This window comes from Bremia lactucae, linkage group LG16 (assembly GCF_004359215.1).
Source record: "Bremia lactucae strain SF5 linkage group LG16, whole genome shotgun sequence".
Lineage (NCBI taxonomy): Eukaryota > Oomycota > Peronosporomycetes > Peronosporales > Peronosporaceae > Bremia > Bremia lactucae.
This window is the reverse complement of record NC_090625.1, coordinates 1,982,356-2,003,671: the sequence shown is the minus strand read 5'-3', so window position 1 is coordinate 2,003,671 and position 21,316 is coordinate 1,982,356. Positions and strand designations below refer to the sequence as shown.

Below are 21,316 nucleotides of genomic sequence, written 5' to 3'. Positions count from 1 at the left end.
AGTTGTGGTGGGCGCGTTAGCGACCTCACCCAACACACTAAGAACTCTGGTTAAGTGTCGTCACGGGAGCGGTAATCCGTCTCCTCGTGCGCACTTACCAAGTAGGAAGTAGTTTTCAGACTGATTTATATTTAATAGAATTAAATACAAATACCTATTTCACCAATCAAAATGCCATCTCTATAGATAACACTTAATATGTAATGCGAGCGTATCTTTCTAGATACCTCGCGTAACGGATGACGCTAGCCATTATCACGGATGACGCTAGGCGTCATCCCTCCTAATGTGAATGCACCCCTGTGTAACATTAGGGCAACTTTAGCCCGTTACAGAGAGTCTGTTGGAATTGACCATCTGGGCGACTGCTTCGTGCGATTTGTGACAGGTGGCGTCGACTGACTGATGTGTCAGTTTTGCATGGATGATGAGTGCGGTTGGTACTGATTCATTTCAGTACATTTTAGCCTGCACGATTGCAAATCATCCACCTGCTCGGTTTTTGTATGTGGATCAAGGTACATGCACACCACTCTCCCTTAGCGGGTACAATAATTCAACTAATCAAAAGCCATAAATTCCTTAATATTGTAATAATTTAATTGTCAACCATGTTCCTACGCAGTCGTCACCACCTTAGTACTTTGGCGCGCCGCTGCGCTGCAATTTCTTCTGTCACTCGCTCTGTTCACGTACTTTCGAAGACTAAGCGCTGTAATGTATCTTTGAAGTCGCGCAATATGTCGCCATTTTTGGCCCGCAGTGGCGCATTGCGCTCCATGTTCATCCAGACCGAGTCAACACCGAACCCACAAAGTGTCAAGTTCCTTCCTGGGCGGGCGGTGCTTGACGATCGATTCACGACGGGCGTGGTGCGTTATTTTATGCAGACGAAAACTTTTAATTGTGGAGTATTTCATGAATTCATTACCATCTTTTGTCTCAGGACTTCACTCCTACTTCTGAGGAAGTGCGTCGCTCCCCGCTAGCGAAGAAGTTATTTCAAGTTGAGGGTATCACACGAGTCTTTTTCAGCAAAGACTTTATTTCAATCACCAAGTCGGAAGACGAAGATTGGGATGTACGTGATAAGCAACGAATACCAGACGAGCTATAAATATTCATACATACAACTATTGATGCTTATCGTAGGGACTAAACGCCGAAATCTTTGCGGTCATTATGGATTTTTTTGCCTCGAATGAAGAAGTAATGTCGGACGAGCCCATTATAACAGTAAGAGATAAACGTAGGCATTATTATCTCGCGTCTTCTGAGCCTTTTATTGCTGCCGACAGGACACAACGATTCTGCCAGAGGACGACGAAGTCGTCGCTATGATCAAAGAGCTACTTGAGCAGCGCATTCGGCCTTCAGTACAAGACGACGGCGGAGACATTTTCTACAAGGGATTTGATGAAAAAACGGGTATGGTATCAGTTCAGCTTGCAGGGTCGTGCGCGGGTTGCCCGAGCTCGTCCGTAACGCTTAAACATGGCGTGGAGAATATGCTAAAACACTATATTCCCGAAGTACGTGGCATTGAAGAGTGGGTTGATGAAGAGCTTAACACGGTGAATGAGAAAGAATTCCGTTCGTTCGAAGAAAAACTTCGCGCGGCTGGTATTCCTACGGACTAGCGAAGCTGTTGGAATGCAATAAAAGTATTGCAATATAATTGGCTCTAAAATAATCTTTTAATAGTTTTTGTAAATATTCAATCAATTGTCACAAATTCTGATAACTACTGTAGCCTTAAAGAAGCCGTTGTTTTACGACTATTTATAAAAGTTCTTGGTGTTTAAGGCTTCGTTTGTTTTTCGGAGTTGTGCGACGATGGAGAAATATTTGTCTTTTTAGAAGCTTCAATCGCGCAATCGCAAGCAAAGAAAGCAGATCACCCACCAAATTGGTTTGCTATAGCAAAATCAAGAGACGGGTGTGGAGACGAGTCTGGAGGTGTCAGGATATGGCAAGTAGCATTCTTCGTCTTTATTGATTCCGTAAGTAGTTTTTTAAATTGACAAACGGTCATTGGACTTGTCGTACCGATGCATGCCCACTCGAACCTCAGCAAGTATGTTTGCTTACTTGACTCGCACACAATAACTTGAGCTCACGATTTTATATGGTTCATGGTAGACCCTCTCCCAAGCGAAGTTTATCCTGCGCAGGTCTTGATGATCTCGAAGCGCTGCTACATGGCATGGACTCTGGAAATCGCAAACGTCGTCAAAGTTTTAGTCAAAATGCTCTTAATGAAACAGCACCCTCAGCGTCGCCAGCATCGCAGTCTCAACACGATTCTACGGCTTCGTCATCATTGCGCCATATAGAACTTCCTGTAGTGAATGAAAGTACGTGTCGTTTTTCGAGATTGTGCCGAAAAGTTTTTTTTTGTTCACACGCGTGGTTATGCAGAACCAACTTCGAGTGATAATCATGAACTCGTGGAGTCTCAATACCCCGATCATGCTCAAATAAACGAGCACAATCGGCATCCGAATGACAGCAATTGTCCGGAAAATCAGCTTCAAGACTTGGATGATGCCTTTCATTCTGATGCTGAAAATGAAAATGACGTAAAATTCAATGACCAGCCCTTAACGTATCCATCTTCAGATCCGGAGAACGTTGCGTTAAAGTCTAAGGAAAATTTTGACCAAGGTGAGCTTGCTGAAAAGCGCCTTGAGTTCAGTCGCTTTCAACCTCTATCACATCATTCCGTGGGGACCGAATGCTCTCCACGTGAAGAGTTTCTTGTCCAGGCGTTTGGTCCCAGCGGTTTTAAACTCTATAGCAATTCCGTGTCTAGTGACGATGATGTGGATGACAGTCTTAGTGACGACAGCAGTGGCAATAACAGGGAATTACGTCCCACCATCGTTGATGCCGATACGGAGTTGAAAAGGTCGTTCAATGAGCTAGAAGCCGATATTCGTGATGCAACACATCAACCGGCATACCCGCAACTAGGTGGGAGATTTCTTACGCCCATTGGACAATGTCATCAAACTTTTGTCTCGCCATCGTATGGCCTGAATCGTCACGCTATTTTTCCTCAGAACAATCAAAGTGCTCACCACATGGCAATGTTTGGACAGTCCCTGGACGGTCGTCCTTACGATAGTTTCAGCCAGAAAGAGACTTCTTTGTTTTCACATAACTCGCCGAGTTCGTCGCTAGTGAAAACGCTGCATAATAAGGAGAATTCCATTGCGTTGCATACGTCCACAAAGTGGCTACGAGATGAAGACGAGCGTCTGCGTTTGGCAGTGGCTCGATTTGGTGGCAAGAATTGGAAAATGATTGCCGAGTCTTTGGGCAATGGAAGAACTGATGTCCAGTGTCTTCATCGCTGGAATAAAGTGCTTAAACCTGGTCTGATTAAAGGACCATGGACTCCAGAAGAAGATCGAATTTTAACAAGTTTAATCACCCGCTATGGCGTTGGGAAGATTCGATGGTGTGACCTCGCCTTGCATTTGCCTGGTCGTATCGGAAAGCAATGTCGTGAGCGGTGGTGCAATCATTTAGACTCTCGCATTCGAAAAGGTCAATGGGCTTCCGAAGAAGATGACATGGTCTTTCGATGGCAACAAAAATTAGGCAACAAATGGAGTGAAATTGCCAAGTTGCTACCCGGTCGAACTGAAAATGCAGTGAAGAATCGATTTAATTCTGCGGCACGTCGCAAGTGGCTGATGAATCAAGAAAACAAAACACTATCGACATCATTGGTACCGTCGACTTCTCAAACGTACCCCCAGCTACAACAAGAGACGGTAATGCCTTCAATTTCAGATCATCTTGAGGAACGTAGTTTTTTTTTTGGGAGCACAATGCCTTACCGCGGTGAAAAGGTGTCCCCATTACCTTCATCTGAGGCCTTAATGAATCATCATGTGAACACTATGGCCCCAGCACTCAGCCGTGAGAATTTTCTGCAGCATTACGCCTTACCAGATACGTCATTATTGGATGCAAGACGTTCCAGTCAATTAGACCGACAAGGCTCCGATGATCAACCTCCTGGGTCCATGACAATTGATCAAAGTTTTAAGCCTCAAGAGCACGATAATACTACCGAAACGCTCAATAGTGACTCCATGTCCTCACCGCGCTCGCTCGAAGTTGTGCCGCCTTTAGTTCGTTCGGGCTCCAGTCACCATTTGCACCATTTGGCGAGTACTCTCACCAATTGTGAAGTTGATAATTCACGGGGTTTTCCTAATCCTGCTCCACTTCATGCTTCAACTTCTGCTGATGTGCTTTCTATAAAGTCTGAAGAAAAACAAATGGGGTCGCCTGTTCTTCAAATTAAGGAAGAAAAGCAATCAAGGGATCTTATCTATTTAGCCACTTCCACAAGTGCTACTCCAGACCCTAGTGTTCCTATGGACGACGAAAATATGAACAGTTTTCTCGATAGCGTGGCTCTCGAACTTGACGACATGATGGAGTAAACTTTTTTAGTTCTTAAGAATAATATATACCACTATAGCAATGTATTGCGTCGATAACAATTATTGTCTCCCGATTGAAAAACAAATGACTAGATTACTCTACCATGGAATCCTGTTTCAAAAGCGTGAGCGTGCACACATCTTGGAGCCTCTCTTCTTGCCCATTCTGGCCACCGAAGAGATACAATTTCTCATTGCAATCAAGCACCGCACCATGTCCTACCCGTCCACGGGACGTAATGCGTCCATCATTAAAAGGCACAGGCTGCCACTCCCACGTCTTTGTATCTAAAATAAAGGCGTCGTCAAAAACACTTGTCGGTGCATTAACATCGCCGCGCTGTGGGTCCCACCCTCCAAACACGAAAAGATTGCCGTCTTTTAATAGCGTCGCCGAGTGACCTGTACGCTCTTGAGGAGGCACTCCAGTCACATTTGGGTATACCCATGTCCATACTGCCCCATTCTTCTTCTTTGGGACCTTTTGCAACACATGCACTGCATGAAAACTCTTGGACGAATCGTTGCCACCAAAGTATACAATTCGATCCTCGCCAAGAGCCACAGCACTATGATATGTCCGCGCACTTGGAGGGTTTCCATCCACTTTGACAGCCTTCCAATGCCACAAATCTACACCAATGCACAATCCAGCGTCATACATACGAGCCTTTAAAAGACATCCGCTTTATATGACGTACTAGTGTCCAAAATGTGCACGGAACTCTGTCGACTACGGCCTCGAGTCCCACCAAACACCACGACTTCATGACCCACGGCTGTACATGTGTGGCCACTCCTTGCTGAAGGAGGAGTGCCATGTATTGCGGGTGGATACCATAGAAAACATTCCGTATCAAGCACCATAATGTCGGACAATATATCAAGCTCACTGTCGACAGCAGCACTTCGCTCGCCGCCAAAGACTAGCACTAAATTCTTCGAAGCGAGATACACAGCATCGTGCCACGTACGTGTGATGGTCTCACAGTTCAATGGAGTCGTCCAGCGGTGTGTCTTCATATCAAACACATACAAATCTCCAAGCGTTCGCTCCTCGTCGTCCGTGCCACCATAGACTACGACGCGCTCATTTGAAATTTTTGTTACCGAATGGCCCCATCGTTCCGGAGGCGTCGAACCTAGAGTTTCAACCGGTTCGTATCTGACATGAACTGCCAAGAATAATTGTACAATAATTAAAATGCTGCAAGAAGATTATTCTTCGTCGGCGTACCTGCTGGTTGAGGCATCGTATTGACTGTTTTGATAGTCGATTTATAGTCGGCATCAAGTGTCGTTTGACGAGATAGCAATTGCTTTTGCCCTGGCGAAAGCAAGTCCTCTGTCTTGTCCTGTGTTTTCTTGGTTCGTGACGTCTTTTTGGCAAATGGATTGATCGACGCGGCTTTGATTGGGTCATTTGCCAGCTTTATTTCCGTTTTGTCTTCAGCCTCGGGCTCTGCGGTTGAATTGTGCCTTGTCATTGGATTGCTCTCCGTGCTTTGAGGTTTGTGTAACTGAGCAAGCAGCAATGTTTGCTCAGCTTCATTAAGAAAATTAGGGCGTTGTCGCTTAGCATTGTTCACATCAATCCTTTCATCGCTAGCACTATGATCCGTCGTGCGTTTAGTGCTGGGACTGGCGGCTTTACTACTCGTAGAAGTTTCTATAAAACGTAATCATTCGGAAATAATGAGGCAGTGTCTGACGTTACGAGTCATTCACATACGTTTTTGTAGCACAATATCTCCAGTAAAGTTATTACAGTGGATTGTTAAGGAGCCCGCTGTAAATTGAAACTCGAGGCCTGCGAGATCAAGAGGAAGATCCACCGCCACACCCTCGAACGACAAAAGTGGCATCGTCGACTTTGATCTGGCGCCAAAAATACGACGAACTTAAGGAGGTTCGAATTTCACGTTAGGTTCGGATTATGAGTATCAATGTCGAGCTTCACGAAGGAGCGGTGCCGTATCTCGTGTCTCCTTGCGAAAGCTTTTTCTTTCTCATTCACGAGGTGAAGCTCACGGTTGAAAGTGGAAAGTACGTTCAATTCGTGGGATACGACGGTACTGGTCTAAGCAATCTTTGGTTTTCGTAGTGGCTACCCCGGACAGGGAGGTTGTTTCTACGGCGGCAAAGGTCGCTGCTACGTTTCGCAGTATCGTCTCGTTTTCGTGTCGGATGCTAATCAAGACAACACGGCTCACAAGTCCTTTTCACTACCGTTCCACGGCATTTGCGATTGGAAATTTGAAAAGAGCATTTTCGGTACGCATTCGTTTCTAAAGAATGAACGAAGGTTAAGGCTGACGTTCTGCTAAAAGCAAAACAATGTTGGCGGGGGCATGTCAATCAAGTTCCAGGGGGAGGATTAGTTGGGATTGGAAGGTTTACAATGGAATTTTTGGTATGCAATAGTGTGTGATATTTCAAGCTTGATAATGCCCTCTGACTGTTTTGTAAACCGGTAGAGCTTCGGCTTTGATGAATTTCGCAATCACGTGCTGCCTCTGCTGGAGAGCTCAAGACCTTTGTATGACCAATTCCGTGATCTGACGAATCCATCAGTGCTGCTGGTACCAGGAGAACCAGAAGAGAAAGACGATAGCGATAGCGATTCGCGCCGCATCGCATACTGTTCTGCCCAAGATCCCATGACGTTATATATAGTCAGCGAAGCTTCTACAACCACGGTTGATCATTAATGAATATTTAATTGACAAAGTGCCGAGGAAGGATTTTTACGGTTCGGCTTTTCGAAAAAAGTCGTTGCACAATAATTAAACTTTGACATTTTCATGACACACCAAATTGAAATGTCTGAAATTTTATAGGTCAATAGTAAATACCGAAACCGAGTCCTTAAAACAGGCACTAGCGATAGGCTGAGGCGCTTTAAACGCATAACGGTGATTGGATCACAGTTCACTTAGCAACTGGGACTCGTGCACCGTACGTAAAGGTCTATTGAACTTAAATATTTTTTTTCTTTTTGACAGTATGGAGTCCTCGACTTGCATTCGAGATATGTTCTCATCCGTGATGTATCTTAGCTTAAACGCCATGAATTGATTGGAGGTCTAAGGCTTTCAGCGCAATTGTATAGACTGAAGTTGCCGTAATGTTGCACATGTGCAACATTACGGCAACTTAAGTCCATGCAAAATAAAATAGTTAGACCCACCACGTGGGTGGTTCACATTGTGACCCACCCTTGGGTATGTGATGCACATAGGGCATTCACATTAAGAGGGATGACGCCTAGCGTCATCCGTTACGCGAGGTGTCTAGAAAGAAACGCTCGCAATACATATTAAGTGTTATCTACAGAGATGACATTTTATGACTGGTAAATATAGGAATTGATATTCAATACGATTAAATATAAATCAGTCTGAAAACTACTTCCTAGCATTAAGACGTTCCCGCCCACACTTTGGTAGCACTTGAAATCCTTCCTACGACTCGCATCTCTGCGTGTGTACGTGAGGATGAGCCTCAATATCGATTGGGCTCGTTTCCCTCACCTCTCCGAACATCATCGGGAGGTGGCAGGGCTTATGGCGCAGGGACTTGGTGAACAAGTCCTGCCAGGCTCTTGGGAAATCCTCCTGGGCGACATGTTGCTCAGTTGGAACATTTTGAGGCATTCGTGCTCGGACAGCGGAGAGCCGCGTCCGAGGCACAGAGCCATGCTGCGGCGGACGGAGTGACGGCTCAGAAATAGCTAAGGCTTGAGCAGGCTCGGAGCGAGGCTCTCATCAGGACTGTTGAGATGCTCTGCCCGGCCGCATCATCCGAGGCCCATTCGGATGGACCCGCCCAAGTTTGATGGAACTGCAGCGCACACGATTGTCTACTGGCTGTTAGCCGTGGAGCGATGCGGTGTCGCGCAGCTCATCGAGGACGACAGCCCGATGGTGTCGTACGCCATGTCGCTGTTGAAATATGCACAAAGAAGGTGCATAGGGCGACGTTTCAAGTTACGCGCAAAGAGGGTGCGTAATGCGACTTTTCAAGATACACACAAAAAGGTACAGTGAGTGCAAATTAAGGGCTCATTACTCACGTAGGTTACACTGTCGCTTGCTCTTTGAAGTGTCGCATACTAATTAACTCCTATTAAGTAATTTAGGACAGGCTAATTAGTGATGCACAAGAAGAATTAAGATAATACATATTACTTTCCCATTTACTACTTCGTTCGTAAGCTACACCATTTTAACAGTCGCACCTGCGCGGTAAAGCCTCAAGGTGGGCTTACCCGTGCGCTTATGGCGAACGCTGAAGCATTCTTTAAATGGGCAAAAAATATCTTTAAGACAAAGATTCGCGCCATGTACCAGCCGCCGAACAACGAAGTATTGGTTCAGGCGCGTTTCTTTGGAGCGCGACAGGCGAAGCGATTTCTGCAAGAGTATGTGCAAGAGATGCGCTCGCTGTCGGCGTCCATTACCGTAGTCCGATTCCGGACCACATTAAAGTGCCCACGTTTATGAACGGACTACTACATCGCCCATCGCGACTGGCCCTTTTCAGAAAGGTGCCGTCGACGATGGAAGAGGCAATCCAAAACGCCTAAGTTGAAGAGCAATCCTACAACAGTGCCTTGGCGACAGCTGTCCACAATGGACGAGAGCGTCCTACTAATGGACAAAAGAAATGGTTCGCTGGTCACGGCTGGAATGCCTTGAGAGACAGTCCGTTCTTTGAGGTTTTGTGGAAACATCGCGATGTGTTTCCAGATGAAGTGCCGAGCCGCCTATTAGCAGATAGGGGCATCGGGCACGAGATAGGCCTCGAACCTGGCACCAAGTATTGTGTGACCAGGCAATGGCCGTTGCCAAAAGAACAAGTCGATTATATCGATGAGTTCTTCGACAAGCGAGCCAAGGCGGAACATGTACGTGAGAGTAAGTCGCCTCACTGCAGCCCGACCTTTTGTGTGCGTAAAGTCATAGGTCGATGGCGCGTGGTTCATGCTTACAATAAGCTGAAACGGGAACATACCGGTTCAAACGCCAACACCGCAGAAAGATGTGTTGTTGAACTCCATCGGAAAGTCAACTAACTTTCCAAGTTGAATTTAAAAGATAGCTACTATCAGGTACTCATGAGAGAGTCTGATGTAGCCAAACGGCAGTAAGCTCCCCAAGTGGTATACTTTGGGGGTTGCTTGTGATGCCCCAAGGTTTGAAAAACGCGCCTGCGACATTCAACCGAGTGGTGGCTCACGTGATGCATCAGCACCGTGTCTACACGTCCCATTACTTTGACGATGTATTCGTGCATAGTAGGGCCGAGGAAGGGCTGACCGCAGTAGAGTCGCACAGGCGTCATTGTGACACTGTGTTGCAGACTTTGGGTGACGCCTAATTGTACGACAACTCGCAAAAGTGCGTCAGTGCGGTTCCTGAGATACCTGTGCTGGGCTGCATCGTAGTTACACATGATATACGAGCAGATCCAGACAAGGTAAAATCGGGGAAGGAATGGCCAATCCCACGGCATGTGAGGGATTTGCGCCAATTTCTAGGGCTCGCTAATTACTTGCATAAGTATAGCAAGAATTATGCTTAGCGAACTGAACCATTATCTGACTTCTTAAAAAAGGACGCAGAATGAGCTTGGCTCAAAGAACAAGATGATGCGCTCACATCAGTGAAGCAATATCTTGTAGGGGCACCGGTCTTGGCATTGCCCGACGCGGATAAGCCCTTTAGCGTCGTCTGCGATGCAAGTAGTTTTGCAATCGGCAGCGCGCTCATTCAGAAGGATGACGACGGTGTTGACTGCGCCATCTCTTATCAGTCCCGGCGTTTAAAAGCCGCGGGACTGAATTACCCTGCGCACGACAAAGAGCCACTTTCAATAAAGTATGCTCTTGTCAAGTATCGTGTGCACCTATTGGGCACCGAACTATTTGTGGTTTATACGGATCACGCATCACTGCGGACCGCAATAAACTTACCGCACCTCTCGCCTAGAATGGCAAGATGGCTTACATTCTTCTCTGAATTTATTTTCAAAGTTGAATACAAGCCGGGTAAGTCGAATGTCTTGGCTGACGCTTTATCGCGCAGACCAGACTTGAGGTAAGACACTAAGAAAGTGTGTCTAGTGCTAAAGCACAATTTCAGCCGTCAACGTTGGCAGCCATGAAGGCATACCACGTGACGAGATCATTAGCCTCTGAAATAAAAGAGAGCTTCATTCAGGACGACCATTGTTGCCTGCTGTTGGATCACTTTGGTGGACGAAAGGAATCCATTCCGTTGCACCTGAAAGCTAAGCTAAATCGCTTTAGCTACAGCGATGGCCCGTTATGGCATCAGCTTTCACCTTGTGATCCATCGAGAATCTGTGTCCCTCATGGCACAGGTCTCAAGCTGATGATCCTTCACGAGCTCCATTATGCACCATCGAGTGGGCATCTGGGCCGTCAAAAGACATTATTACGAGCGTCGGAGGAATTTTGGTGGCCACACTAATATAGATGGGTGGCCAACTATATTCTCTCTTGCGAACAGTGTCAGCACATTAAGCCTGCATCGCCCAGCAGTGCGCCACCGAAGCCGCTACCGATTCCAATCAACTGTTGAAAGTCAGTAAGTCTGGACTTCATGTTTGGCATGCCGCCCGATGATAAGGGTCGGACGGTGCTCGCCGTCTTTGTAGGCAGACGGAGCAACATGGTGCATTTAGCACCATGTAAAACATCGACCACAGGTAAGGAGGCAGCTCTCTTGTTCCTGGATCATGATACCGACTACACAGGATGCCCGAGTCCATAGTATCGGACCGGTATTAACGTTTTACGTCTGGTTTCTGGCGACATGTGTTTGAGCTGCTAGGTAGCAAGATCTACATGTCGATTGCAGATCACCTCTAGACCGATGGCCAAACAGAACGCGCCAATCGGGTCGTGGCGGATGTCTTACGCAAGATAGCAACTGCCTAAGAATGGAGCAAACAATTGCCCTTTGTGGTGTTCGCTAAAAATAACAGTGTCCACGCCGGTACGGGTGAGACACGGTTCTATGTTTACGGACCGCGTTATCCTCGGATGCCAATCTCGCTTGTGTGCAGCCCGAGTATAGAGGTAGAGGGCCTCCCACTATGCTCGGTACGAAAGAGGGACATAGTTTCGTCAATATGACGATGACCCGCGAGGGTATCACCTCAACGACAGAAACTTGCCCTCAGGACAAGCAAAAAGAATACGGGGACGAAATGTCGCAAAGATAATGAACGCTTCAGGTACTAATAAGTACTGCTACCCTACCAAAATGCAATTTCTGTTCTACTGGGGTACTACGAAGTTGTTGCCGCGTTTCATTGGCCCTTTACGGTGGTAGAAGAGGTTGGAGACCCAAATTATAGGCTCATCCTTCCCCTGTATATGAAGACGCACCCCGTATTTTATGTGGGTCGTCTAAAACGGTATGTAGACCCAAATGAGGTCACATACCCCACCCGTCTAAGAAGACCGATGGTAACGCTGATTGTGAGTCGAGCGTCGTTCAAGTGAGGGGGACGAAGACGGCGAAAAATTTTCAGCCGATCGACTCCTCCCACCACGAAGAGCGAGGGATATCACGCGAGTAACGCGGATACCTCAGCATTATCTTCTCCAGAAGGTCCAATCGAGTCTTCAGGCGTTCATAACCCGGACGAGCCTTCGCTCGGACATTACAAAGATCCGAGGTCAGTCGCAAGACTTGACCCTCGAGATCAACAATACGTCGTTCAGCAGCGCATAAAGCCTGCGACTGAACGGACGAAGGTAAGGCAGCCGCGAGTAGGTGGGCGAGATCGCCACTCCTATCAAGTGCTGCCTGCACTGATGGATGCGGTTGGAATTAACGCATCCTTTTTGGAAGGTTGCATGCCCAGCGCTCCGTGAGGCAAAGGTATCAGATCCTCGTCCAATAAAGAGGTTGCCTGAAGAGTTTTGACTCTTGGGAACCGATCGATACCCTACGTATTGATGTGCCAGGCTTGGTAATTGCCTATTACGAGGAGCACCAGCTGAAGCCTCTTCGCTAGTTTCAAACGGAGTAGCAGAAACAGCGTTGTGCGAAGAAATAGGGGGGCACAGTACCGCCCATAATTTCTTTCAGAAGGATAATATCTCCTCAGCGCGCATCGGGCACACTGAGAACAACAAAAAACGAGTCAGCAGGGGGATTTCGAGAAGTGGCCCGCATCGTGCAGGGTTCCACGGTGGACCGACAGAAACGGAACGCCGACAATAGTGGAAGAGTAAATGATTTTTTTATGTTTAACGATCTAGTTCTACTGTCGACGGTAAATCTATTCAAGCATTCAGTGACGAATGTGGGCAGGTATCAATTTATGCCCAAGTATATCGACCCGTTTCGTGTATTGCATCGCTAATGAAATGCATAAACATTTGAGCTGCCTCGTAGGATGCGCATCCTACGTTTTACGTCGGACGTCTCAGCCCGTACTACCAGTACAGATTTCTTCCGGGTGTTGCCACACTGGAACTTCCAAAGCATCGCCAGAGATGAATGGTCCCAAGTGAGACCTCCTAAGCGGTTCGGGTCTCCACAAAAGGTACGACGAGACCCATGCTTAGGTCTACAAGGGCCCTAAGAAAGAGCGCTTCGCGCGCTCGTAAAGGGATTGCAAATTATCAATCCCTTCGCGCATCTCAGAAGAGAGGCACGCCCTCAAATGATGATCTTATAGGAAAACGCCTTCGTATGCGTCCTTAACGCAGCAGAGACATGGGTCTTCTCACGAAAACCAATGTTATCTCCCCCTTTTTCATGCCATGCAAGAAAAACGTCGCAACTTATAGCGTATGCCGAGTACGGGTCTCTCTTAAATCGGTCACGTACCGAAACCAGTTCCTAGCCAGGCCTCGCGGCCTAAGCTTTCTAGATTTTGTACATAAGTATTCCAAGCTTGAAACAAGGGATGCACATCATGGCATGCTTGCCAGTGTACGATTAAGAATTCGCGTTCATTTTCTCCAAGCTTTTGAAGCCGAATGTGTCGAACAACTAAATCCTGTATCGTGCGTTTGTCATTCCACACCAAAGAATTATGTTGGCATAAATGGGCAATCAAGCGGGAGTCTTTTAGGGAGCCACACGCAACGTATTGCGTTCCCTCTCCCTTAACTAATGTTAGCATTTGAGCTAACGTTCCTCTTAGAGTAGTCTTTACGAACACTTCGCTTCTGATGGATGTTAACATCGCCAGCATCGACATTATTATCGGAGTCCTCACAGGATGACTCCAAATCAAAGGTTCAGTTGAATTGAATTTGCAAACAATTCTTTGTCTGTTATGCCTCGTCTTCGAGTGAACTGGATGATTTGCAGATGTTATTAAGGCCGACATTTCACCTACTCATAAAGATGCGTCTAATAGGAGTTGGAGGCGCGTTGTTCCCTGTATAGATCTAATAATGCGTTGATTTATCAGCAGCTACACTAAGTCGAGTAGCTACCCTCAGAGGCGAAGCGCACGGGTTTAGTCACCGTGTGCATAGGTTAACTTTGCATAAACCAACAAGTGCTTTATTACAAAGCGACACACAATAGTACTCTCTGTCAGTCCACATCAGTGACGGGCTATAGTGACTGTTGTTTGCGGGGGGGTCTAATATAAGCTGGAACAAGTGGGTCTTAACAGGACCGTCTATGGCCTTTTACATAAACTTTATTACCTATATGAGGAATCATAAACCAACAAGTGCTTTATTACAAAGCGACACACAATAGTACTCTCTGTCAGCCTACATCAGTGACGGGCTATAGTGACTGTTGTTTGCGAGGGGGGGTCTAATATAAGCTGGAACAAGTGGGTCTTAACAGGACCGTCTATGGCCTTTTACATAAACTTATTACCTATATGAGGAATCATAAGCCAACAAGTGCTTTATTTACAAAGCGACACACAATAGTACTCTCTGTCAGTCTACATCAGTGATGGTCTATAGTGACTGTTGTTTACGGGGGGGGGGTCTAATATAAGCTGGAACAAGTGGGTCTTAACAGACCGTCTTTGGCCTTTTACATAAACTTTATTACCTATATGAGGAATAATGAGTTCAGGGAAATGCTTAACACAATTCGGTCATTTTCTACGCTAAATGACAAATTCAGTCAAATCACTGCCATAAGTTTTATATCTTCTTGATCTCGCAATTTGTGAACTGGACATAGAAGAGAATAGAAAGATTAAAGAAAAAGACTCGTGACAAATTGGTAACATCATCAATTGATTATATTCGTTTGTATCTGTTTTTGATGGTTGTGCATGAGTTTCTCGTGCTTTTCATGTTTCAGCATGTTCAGATGTTGGCATCTTTTTCCGTGTTCCAAGTAATTTAAACAGGGATTGCCAAAAACAACTTCGCCGTGAACCGGGGATTCCGATCCGAAACCAGTTCACGGGATAACTCATATAGTCGAAATATTGTGCCGACAAAGACACGAGTACACCCGTGTCTTTGTCGGCACGATAGGTCGGCTCCGGATAACAACAAGATGATCTATCTAGCTGAAACGATCTATGAACACAAGAATCCATTATTCTTGCGAGCGTTTTATGGATACCTCGTCACCAAGGGCAGGAACACACAGTGACTGTGCCTTGGAGACCTCCATTTTCTCTTGACGCTGCTTGATCATTTGGGCATTTTGCACTTACTAACCACGACCATTTTTGACGATCTGTGTAGCGATGCTATCTCGCTCCTTATGTCAGAGGAAGACTTATAGACTCAAGAGTAACTTAGTTTTATAGAACTTACGGGTTTAACAACTCAGGGAGTTGTACGGGCTATTAAAGCTTAATAAATACTTGTTTAAGGGATTCAGGGGTTTGTAGAGCCAAGTGGCAACTAGTGCCGAGAGTATTTACCTTAGAAAGGCTTCTGTCTCTCACAGATCAATGCGCAAGCCTTAGGAAGACACTATGACGTTTTAAGATCAAAAGAGGTACTGCCTTTTATTATTCAAAACTTTACCCTAGCTAATTTAAAATAGATTTCGGCCGCCAGAATTATATCTGGCGGCGACCACATTTGTTACCCATAATAAATGAGATTTTAGTAATTAAGTATTTTTAAGATAAGATAAAATGGTAATTTACCCATAAAGTAAATGCACCACAACAACGGTTCACCAATACGTGACAACCGATGCAACTTATATTTTGCACCGGTTGGAGTTCTTTTCTCAAACTTAACGCGATTCGCGTTAAGTTTTAACGGCTAAAATCTAGGACTCACGGTTATGGCACGAGACTTCGTAAAATCCGCCGCCCATCGTCGAAGGGTGAAGAAGCTTCTAGTTATGAAGTTCCAACTGCCATTTGAAGTGAGAGAAAGTGATGATTTTTTTCCAATAGATCCGTCGCTCATTGTTGATCGAAACGATTGCCATCACCTCATAGTAGTGGTGAGTACAGCGAGCTAATGATGTAAGCCCCATTACACCCTCCCCCATCAGACTGTTGACACCGATGACAACATTCGCTTCATTTCCTCTTTTGATGTTGGAACATAAACAGCTAACCATTTGGTTGTGGTTTGCTTTCCTCTGTCCCATGTCGACTAAGTGTGAGTCACAGACTCTAAGCAGATTCCTCGATATTGATGGGATGGTGGACTATGAGAGTCACACTTCATCGGAGGATGAGAAGAAAGAGTGTCGCTCTTACACGCCTCCTCACGAGGAGTGAGCGTCAGCGGGCCCCAAAATCGTTCCCAAAACGTGGTGCCGCCGATGTCTTAACTGCATTGCGCAGGACGCAGAAACTTGAGTCCAACATTACCACGAAACTGCTCGATGGAGAGCAAGACCGGCAATCCTCATCGAAGAGCAAGCTCGTCGTCGAGCTGCACAGATAGCGAAAGCTTAAGCTCTCAGTGGATACCGATTCGCTTCACTTAGTGTGGAAGAGCGTCTCAAAGATATCACGGATCTCAGCTTGGACATATGGATCTCCGTTCCCACCGCGAGGACGTCGGAGAAGATTGTGCTCGCGAGTCAAAAAGCGAAAACGATGCTTCGTTTGAGAACTGGATCCATCAGGCCCGTCGCCTCCGCAACATCTGGTATATGAGATAGTCTGCGAATGTGGCTGATGTTCGTTTATAACGGAAGCTTGGCTTCGATTTCGCCAAGCCTAAAGCCAAAGGCCAGTTACGTTCGGCATTCATGCCACAATCGAGGATAGGTCCAGCCAATATTTCAGTGCTTCAGTTGACCGTGCAACCATCGATCGAAGCCGCACTGAGGCTATAGATCACCTACCACCTATTCCCACTTCTAGTGGTGGGAAGCGTCGTTTGACACAAGTTGACCCAGAGCTTGGCGCTCAAAAACGTTAACGGTGAACGTGCAATCTTGCCGAGGAGGTTCCTCAAACTCCCAAGAGTTTGGAAGAGGGATACCCCAGCCACTTCACCAGAAACTGGTATTGGTTCGTACGACGACGTCATTTTAAAAGTTTCTCCACGTTAAACTGAAGGTTCCCTCGTGCATCAAGTAGCGCGGGAGGGGTGGCGAAATCTCGACGGAAGCACTTGATGCTCTAAAGCACGAAATGCAACTTCTTTGCGAGGGCCTTGCTCGGGCTGAGGGCTCTTTTGAGGCGGTTTAAAACCGTCTTTTAATGATGGAACGTCAGCAACCGCGTTTGGAGGGTCAGCTGGACATCCTGGTGTGGATGCAGCAGTCTGCCGCACGGCCGTCTTTTCGGCACAAGCGCCTCCAAGTCCACATGGAATGAGTTCTAATTTGGCTTAAGCAAGCCTACGTAGAACACTGGGTGTGTACGCAGTTTGCAAGGATGGTTTAGTTGTCAGCTAGACCCTTCTTGGCCACCACCGTAAAAAGCCCAATAAAGCGCGGACGCAATTTGGTCTTGAAGACCGCGGAAACCAAGTTGGTAGGTATATTTTTTGCGTTTAATAATACTTGGTCTCCGACCGCATAAGAATTAATACAGCTTCTGCTTTTGGCATATGCTTGTTCTTTTTGTTTGTGTTGGCTATCAACCATCGTGTCACGTACATGTCGTAAGACAATTAATCGCGTCGCGAGAAACTCACTTACTTGTTTCCGAGTGGTAATAGGGCTGATATCGGCAAGCCTAAATGCTAATCCCCCCATGAAGCCATGAGCCACGTAGTGGCATCGTAAATGGAACGCGTGGGTGGGAGAGACCGTTGACATAGAACGGAATGTAGCCTGTAGAGGCATGGGGCATCGTTATTTAACGCAAATTCCACCACCGGGAGCCATTGAGCTCCAGCGCTTTGGTGTCTGAGCACATACACTGCGTAGAACGCCTTCAATGACGCGATTGACACGTTCAATTTACCATCGATCGGCGGATGTTCCGCTGTGGACATGTCCAATCCGGTGCCAAGCAATAGGAAAATCGATTTCCAGAATTTACTCGTGAAACGTGTGTCTCGATCACTAGCAATTGCCACTGGCAAACCATGTTGTCGAAACACGCGATCTATAACAGCCTTGCTGTATCTTCACCATCAATGGTATCCAGCACAGCCGCTAAGTGAGCCATTTTGCTCAATCGGTCAACAAAGACCACGATGCCTGTGTTACCGGCCGAATCATTCGGTAGACCGAAAACAAAATCCATACGAATGGACTCTCAACACCCTATGGGTACGGGCAGACTTGCCGGTGGCGCAGCAGCATGCGCCGAGAGTTCAACCCGTTGGCAAGTTTCGCATGCGCGAACGTATGTGCTGACCCATTTCCAAAGTTTGGGCCACCAACAAATCTAGTTTACAGAGCCGTAGGTATTCTTATACCGCGATGGCCATCAAGGACAGTATCGTCTGCCTCATAGAGGATTCGGTACTTCAAATCCCCATCATGGGAACAACGATGCGCGGAGTATCCGCCGCATCCGTGGAATTAAGCAACAGGTCGTTGTCGATAGAAATCGATGTAACCTTGCACGCAAACGTGCCGACAAATGTTAAGCCTGATTCAGTGCTCTTAGAGCTCATAGCAGAGCTACACATAGTTCATTCTAAGCGTAAGCCGAACGGATTAATTCACTTATAGGCGACATTATAGTCGTTAGTTGAGAGAGCTCCTAATCCGGCCTGCGCGATAACGCAACAGCCAAAGCATTCTCCATGCCAAGCTTATACTTCACCTCAAAGTTGTATTCGGCGAAAAACGATAGCCATCGAGTCATTCTCTGTGAGAGACAAGGCGACTTAGTCGCAGTGCGTAACGACGCGTGATCTGTATATATCGCAAACGGCTTAGAGCCTAGCAGATGAACTCTGAATTTGACAAGAGCATACTTCATTGCAAGAATCTCTTTGTCATGAACTGGGTAGTTCTTTTCCGCAGCTTTAAGCTATCTAGACTTGAACGCAATTATACGTTCACGCCCATCATTTGTAGCAGAGCACTGCCAATGGCAAAATCCGATGCGCGCTGAAAGGCCAATTTGAATTTGGCAGTGCCAGAATCGGGGCATGGATAAGACTATCCTTAACTGCTTGATAAATTATGCTCTGTGCCAGTCCAGCACTAATCTGTATCCTCATTAAGGAGATTAGATAATGGCCTAGCCATATCAGCGTAATTTTCGCTATATTTGTGTTAATAATTAGCGAGACCCAAGCACTTGCGCAAATCCTTTTGGTTTTTAGGAACCGGCCAATTTACTGTGGCTTTTACCTTAGCGGGATTCGCTCTAAGGCCACGCTTCCCAATGAAGCATCCCCAGAAAGGAATTGTTGTGCGCCAAAAATGCATTTCGATGCATTGGCATACAATTTTTTGTGCGCATACACTCGAGCACTGCTCGCAAATGGTCTATACAGTTTCCACATCCGACCGAACTTGTTCCGCACGACTATGGACAAAAATATCATTAAAATAAGTCTGTGGATAACCTCGATGTGGGCAGAACAGTTGCGTCACTAGACGATTATATGTTGTCGGTGCGTTGCAAAGTCCTTGTGGCATAACCAACCACTCTTATTGCATTCCTTGGGGTCCTTACCGCTGTAAGCGGGATATCGCTAGCTCGCATGAGCAGTTGGTAATAACCAGTCAAGTGCACCGTACATTGTACATCCCACCATATTGTTCTGAAGAACATCCTTTCTAGGAATGGGGGTTTGTGGTTGTATAGTGGCAGCATTAAGCTTATAGAAGCATGTACAATGCGCCATTTACCATTTGGCTTTTTGATACAAAATGTCGGTGTCGAATGGGGAAATTTGCTCTCTCGTACCATTCTCGCAAGCACGGATGTACTTGCGCACAAACTGATACTGGCGGGGCCAGTAAAAGTATCGACTTACCGTAAGGTAAGTCTTCTCACGTCCACGGCAATTAAGTGCTTATGCTTGAGCGCGGTGTCGGAGATCGCGACTTATCGTGAGGTAAGCCTTATCTCGTCCACGATGCCCACTTGTTGGTGCATCGTGACACTCATACATGATGCGCAAGCGCAAATCAGTGGACAACCTCGTGTTTAGCACGGAAGAAATTGTCAATGACGTCATACTGTTAGGAACCAAAACAATTTCATGACGAACACCTCTATCCGGGGATAAAACAGATGGTGGATTGGTACATACCACATCTTGGGATTCCTTGATCAAGAAATAAAATGGATCCGTAAAATCTTTAAGGATCGATGACCCACTCCGCGTACTAAGTGCAGCTTTGTTTTATCCAGTACATCTTCGTCCAGAAGTTACGACAAGTTTAAATCAATCGTTGGTCGAATGACTACCATATCAGATAAGTCGCCAGCCTTTAAGGCTCGGCCGCATTCATCAATAGACATTTCGTCAAGATGCAAAAGAGCATGTAACGAAGGGATTGCCGCAAGGCTAACTTCTCCCTCGATTTTGGCGATTACACCATTTACAAGCGTATGTAATTACCCGCTCGTATCACTTTGTGAGGGTATAGACGCTTCGCGTCTCCCACTGTTTTGAAGTAGAGACAATACGCCTCTTCGAGGCCGGGACATTCACATCCCCAAACTTCTAGCCTGTATTGGTTCTATACTAGAGCTGGTGTCTAAATCGACATCCGACAAGGAGTTAGGTAACTCAACTTCGTTATCCAGCGACTGTTTACGTGTCACTCACGTGCATTAGAAGGGATTATATTTTATTAAACTACTCAGCTCAAAAGCTGTGCTAAAGCTCGGCACTAGAAACTTAGAAGCTGGTGTATTCATTGAAACACATGAATAAATGGTCCCCTCCGATCTAAACTGAAGGCTCGGACAGTGCCAGTGAGATTTCCGTCAAAATTTTGGAGTCAGGGTGTGTACAATTCCGACTATGAGGATGATTCCTCATCGCCAGTACCGTCTCCCGTCCCGTCATCACCATGCTTGAAGCCTTTATGCGGTACGAAGTCTCCCTGATCGGTCAGGTACAGGACCACTTAGCGGCATCTATACCAACCCGGTACATCTCTGTACCTGACTCAGAGCCGAGGGAAAAATTAGTATGGAGATTCAAACAGGCAAAATTAGTATGGAATTTTAAACAGGTGATATTAGTATGGGAATTTAAATAGGCAAAATTAGTACACACTGCGTAAAACGTCTCAAATGACGCGATTGATGCAGAACTCATGCTACATGCACGATGGTCCTTGTCATCACCCTTCGGGAAGGTAGTCCTCGCCCATCTTGAAGTCGATCCTCGCCCATCTTGAAGCGGATCACCGCCCATCTTAAAGTTGATCATCGATTCTTCGCGGGTTTGACCCGAAATGCTATGGCGAGCCGCCAATAGTGTCGCTATAGACACTCAGTATGGTGCC

The 21,316-nt window shown here is 46.3% G+C and overlaps 3 protein-coding genes across 3 annotated transcripts; 2 read left to right on the top strand and 1 right to left on the bottom strand.

The window, feature by feature from the left end:
- Window positions 1-565: 565 nt before the first annotated feature.
- CCR75_004896 (uncharacterized protein) lies at window positions 566-1,744 on the top strand. Its single transcript, XM_067962982.1, has 4 exons — window positions 566-872; window positions 947-1,081; window positions 1,153-1,236; window positions 1,299-1,744. Exons 1-4 carry the CDS (start codon window positions 612-614, stop codon window positions 1,638-1,640), a joined length of 822 nt encoding a protein of 273 aa, XP_067815573.1. The 5' UTR covers window positions 566-611; the 3' UTR covers window positions 1,641-1,744.
- Window positions 1,745-2,051: 307 nt separating this feature from the next.
- Window positions 2,052-4,466, top strand: CCR75_004895 (uncharacterized protein; the record flags this gene model as incomplete). The annotated part of the gene is made up of 3 exons (XM_067962981.1): window positions 2,052-2,077; window positions 2,143-2,357; window positions 2,422-4,466. 3 exons carry the CDS (start codon window positions 2,052-2,054, stop codon window positions 4,464-4,466), a joined length of 2,286 nt encoding a protein of 761 aa, XP_067815572.1.
- A 94-nt stretch (window positions 4,467-4,560) lies between these two features.
- Window positions 4,561-6,331, bottom strand: CCR75_004894 (uncharacterized protein; the record flags this gene model as incomplete). The annotated part of the gene is made up of 4 exons (XM_067962980.1): window positions 4,561-5,099; window positions 5,168-5,641; window positions 5,704-6,135; window positions 6,199-6,331. 4 exons carry the CDS (start codon window positions 6,329-6,331, stop codon window positions 4,561-4,563), a joined length of 1,578 nt encoding a protein of 525 aa, XP_067815571.1.
- Window positions 6,332-21,316: the final 14,985 nt, after the last annotated feature.